The sequence below is a fragment of the Cucurbita maxima genome, unplaced genomic scaffold (assembly GCF_002738345.1).
Source record: "Cucurbita maxima cultivar Rimu unplaced genomic scaffold, Cmax_1.0 Cma_Scf00027, whole genome shotgun sequence".
NCBI classification, from domain to species: Eukaryota; Viridiplantae; Streptophyta; class Magnoliopsida; order Cucurbitales; family Cucurbitaceae; genus Cucurbita; species Cucurbita maxima.
In genome coordinates this window covers 3039014-3043614 of record NW_019272043.1, presented here as the reverse complement: position 1 = coordinate 3043614, position 4601 = coordinate 3039014, and the positions used below count along the sequence as shown (strand labels likewise).

Genomic DNA, 4601 nt, shown 5'->3' with positions numbered 1-4601 from the left:
AAAAACCCCCCCCCCCCCCCCAAAAAAAAGGAAAGAAAAGTAAAGAAACACAATAAAGCCTACAGATTCTCCATCTTTAGTCCTAAACCTCTCATGTATCAAAGAAGCTTATGTGCGTATAATATTGTGAGATAGCACATCAAGTGGTGAGGGGAACGGAGTAATCTTTATAAGGGTGTAGAAAACTCTCCCTAGCAGATACGTTTTAAAACCTTGACAGGAAGCCCAGAAGAGAAAACCCAAAGTGGGCTTGAACTGTTACAAATGGTATCAAAGCCAGCAAGGACGTAGAGCCCAGAAGGGGAGTGGACACTGGGCAGTGTGCCACTGAGGACGTTGAGCCCTGAAGGGGGTGGACAGCAGGCGGTGTGCCAAAGAGGACGCTGAGCCCCGAAGGGGGGTGGATTGTGAGATCCCACATCGATTGGAGAGGGGAATGAAACATTCTTTATAAGGGTGTGAAAACCTCTCTCTAGTAGACACGTTTTAAAACCTTGAGGGAACTTGGAAGAAAAAACCCAAAGAAAACAATATCGGCTAGTGGTGACATTAGGCTATTACATTCCTAATTACATTCCTCTCAAGTATGAGTAAAACAAATTAATCGGATGATATTTAGAATATGATCACACAAAATTAAATCAACACGCAAATTATAGTCGATACCAATCTCTTTCATAATGCAAAAAAACAACAATTGTTACAAGATCATGAGGCTGAATATCCATACATCCAAGAAGTCTGTCTTCAAAAACTATAACATTTTGATTATGCCTACTACTGAAATATGTGATTCCCTTTTATGTTTCTAAGTTCTGGTTCATTAGTCATCCATCAATGTCAAGCTCGAAAACATTTCCTAAATTGGCAACCATATGCATACAGAAAGAGAGTAAACTTGTATATACCAACATGTACATATACATGGCCTCATCATTCATCAAATCAGACCTTTCCTTCAAACTTTATCCCTAATCAAAGTAATACGAATTTAGAACCATACATCGATAGTATCAGTCTTGCATTTTTGTTTTTGGATTCAACACGTTTGATTCGAACCTATAGTCGAGAGTATATGTTTTAATACGTTGAACCATATTATATTCAAGTTATAAGACATACCCAGGCTTGGAGAACAGTTCTGATTATGGGCCATCCTCAAGTTCTAAAGGGAAAAGCTACACACTTCCACTTTCAGAATGGGACCTTAATGGGGTTGGTTTATATGAAATAAAAACATGCATTATGGCTTGGACGAGATAGAAGAGAAAGAAAAGGCAATATTCCAGAACAGAGATGCATTCACAAAGAAACGACAATAGTGTCAAATATAGAAAAGGGTTCTCCTAGCGTGAAAGAAACGTATGCAAAGGGCATATTGAAAAAGAAAGGAAGAAAAAAGAGTTTGGGCATACTTCATATCTACAAAGGAGGAGGGCCACAAGTCTACCTGTAAATTGGATGTATCTTAAACTTGCCTACACAGAATGGTTCGAGATTTTTCCTGGAAGAGGATGAATGAAGCACGCACGCCATTTTGGTCCAAACTTTGTAAAAGTTGCTCCAAAATCTGCTCTACCTGATCAACACAGACCATAAAACATTAAGAAACTCCAACCCCATTAATCCATTTTTAGCATTTGGCTAAATTTGCATCTTCCCTCACAATTTCAGCAAAGTTTCCTTTTCCAGAAAGTGAACTTTCCCTTTCCTTGTCATTAACACCAATTATCTATATTGTCACAGAATGCCATCAAGTACATCCCATCTTTGATGCAGACCCGAGGACCGCCAGCCTCCCCAAGGAAGAAGAAAATGGATAAACATGGTAGAACATGAAGAAAAACTTAGAAAAAATTGGATAATAACTCTTCAGGATTCTAAATATACATATGAAGAATCATAGATAAAGTGTAAATTTAACGGGAAAAGTAGTGAGACTGTTTACTCACATAATGTGATATCCCCACATCAGTGGAGGAGGAGAACAAAACATTACTTATAAAGGTGTGGAGACCTCTCCCTAGTAGACGCGCTTTAAAAACCTTGAGGGGAAGCCCGAAAAGGAAAGCCCAAAGAGGACAATATTTGCTAGCGGTGAGCTTGGGCTATAACAAATGGTATTTGAGCTAGACACCGAGCAATGTGCCAGCGAGAAGGCCGAGCCCCGGAGGGGGGTAGACACGAGGCGGTGTGCCAACAAAGACGCTGGCCCCAAAGGGGGTGGATTGGGGGGTCCCATATCAATTGGAGAAAGAACGAGTGCCAGCGAAGACACTGGGCCCCGAAGGGAGTGGATTGTGATATCTCACCTCGGTTGGGGAGGAGAACAAAATATTATTTATAAGGGTGTGGGAACCTCTCCCTAGCAGACGCGCTTTAAAACCATTGAAGGGAAGCCTAAAAGAAAAGTCCAAAGAGACAATATTTGCTAGTAGTGGGTTTGGGTTGTTACACATAATGTTCAATTCGGAAAGTAGCAATTCATGGCCTATCCTTGTTGTAGTTATAGCTAATAACCTTGCAAAGATCAATATCATTTTCCAAACCTACATTATTTCAAAAGACTATTGAAAACTTTTATGATATCAAACATAAAAAGTGCTTTTTGATCCTTTCACTAATTTTTTTTAAAAAGTAAACTTTACATCTCCAAACATTCTACAATTATTACTTTCTATTATATGCATGTATTAATGGAACTCTTTTGAATACTGAAGAGATGTGATAGCAATACCTCATGAGACAAAATCTGGATAGTATAATTCAGTACAGCAAGAGGCCCTTCTCCTTCTTCTCTGTTACTGTCCAAGAAGTAATTTGGTCGGTACTATTTTCAGTCTCCTTTCACCCATCTTCTTAATCCTATTCCCTAACATGATAGAGGACAGCTACCCTTCTTGTGAGATCTCATATCAATTAGAGAGAGGAATGAGGGTTAGCGAAGACGTTGGGCCCCGAAAGAGGGTGGATTCTAAGATCCCACATCGGTTGGAGACTGGAACGAAACATTCTTTATAAGGGTGTGAAAACCTCTCCCATGAGGGGAAGTCCGAAAGGGAAAGCCAAAGAGAACAATATCTGCTAGTGGTGGGTTTAGGTAGGTACACTTGTATGGCACTAAGATTGATCCACATAATTCAATTCCATGAACCATAAGTACTATCCCATTTCTTCCGGATTAGAGACAGTTCGCAACCGAAAAGAAGCCTCGGGGCAGCATAGAGATCACCCCACCTGAGATCTAAATCAAAAAGGCTTCCCAATCAAGAACAATCAAGAAAACATTATGGTTACAAAAACAACTTATTTTGTGCAGCGCACTCCATCTCAAGGCCAAGAACAGTAGCCCACAAGAAAAAAAGCACAGGAAGAGTTGCTATTTCTTTTGAACCATTAGCATATGTGTATAAGCATTATCAAAATCATGATATTGAGATCCAAATGGTTAATCATGTTGATCAATCAGATAACTCTGTTGGGACAGAAAAGTTACCGATTGGTGTCATTGTCAAACAGTGAGAGACACGTTGAACAGTCGGTTGGTCGAGAAAGGGGTCTCCTGCTTTCTCTCACTCTTTCTCCCTGAGATAAATGGTCAGTGTGGCCCAGCTTCTGCACAGTTTTGGTATCTAATTGTAGCACCAAGGAAACTCAAAAAGGATAATCAAGCCTTATATTCACTGCATTTTCCGCCGTTTTCATACCGTCTTATCATGGCCCCATGATTCACATGCCCTGCTATTTTCCCCCCAGTTTTCGTTCTATATAAATATAAGTTATCATTCACTACGTACCCATCTCCTCTTCCATCTAACTAAAACAATGGGAGTTTGTGCCTCATCTCAGAACTCGAGTGCTAGCAGCCTCACAAACTGGCCTTCAACTGCAAAAATTATCCATACAGATGGTAGGCTTCAAGAATTGAGGCATCCAGTAAAGGCCGGCCACATTCTTGATCAAAACCCTAATTGCTTTCTCTGTAGTTCAGAATCTATGAAGATCGATTCGATCATTCCCCAAATATCCAGCAACAGAGAGCTCGAATTAGGAGAAATTTATTTTCTAATCCCGCTCGCAAAAGCCAATCTTCCGATCTCCCTCACGGAGCTCTGTTCTTTGGCCGCCAAAGCAAGTGTGGCCCTCGCAAACTCCAAGAAGCCATATTCGTCTTTGAAAGCAGCGCCGCCCGCCGTCGGGTACCGAATCGGAGCCCCGGGAGCATAGTATTAAGATTTCGGCGATGGTAGAAGAACGAAAGCCGACGGTGAATAGTGCAGACATTGTAATGGAAAGATTCGTCCATGGCGAAAGCACAAACTGAGTTTGTTCTGTAAATGATGAGGGCGCATTGTAGAAGAAACAATGACACTCAAATATTTATTCTTAAATTTTTTTTTAATTATGTTAAATTACCATTTTAGATTTCTTTTCATTTAATATATCTATTTTAATTTATTTAACGTTTATGATTTTAAAAGTATAATTTTTTAGTTTATTCATTAATTTTTTTAATATTTAATGTAAATAATTATTTTACCGATTTAAAAGTAAATTATATTTATATTTTTTAAATACATAAAAAAAAAAAAAAAAAAAAA

At 39.3% G+C, this 4601-nt stretch overlaps 1 protein-coding gene and 1 long non-coding RNA gene across 2 annotated transcripts; one reads left to right on the top strand and one right to left on the bottom strand.

Moving 5' to 3' along the window:
• Window positions 1–1281: 1281 nt before the first annotated feature.
• On the bottom strand, window positions 1282–2973 carry LOC111499884. The gene is made up of 2 exons (XR_002721022.1): window positions 2738–2973; window positions 1282–1796 (listed from the first exon to the last, which is right to left on the bottom strand). It is a non-coding gene; the product is annotated as an uncharacterized LOC111499884 (long non-coding RNA).
• An 852-nt stretch (window positions 2974–3825) lies between these two features.
• LOC111499506 lies at window positions 3826–4227 on the top strand. Its single transcript, XM_023151065.1, has one exon. It carries the CDS (start codon window positions 3826–3828, stop codon window positions 4225–4227), a length of 402 nt encoding a protein of 133 aa, XP_023006833.1.
• The last annotated feature ends 374 nt before the right edge of the window (window positions 4228–4601 follow it).

Bases quoted from the DNA above. Each gene is read 5' to 3' on its own strand.
- LOC111499506 (XM_023151065.1), top strand. From the start codon at position 3,826: ATGGGAGTTTGTGCCTCATCTCAGAACTCGAGTGCTAGCAGCCTCACA.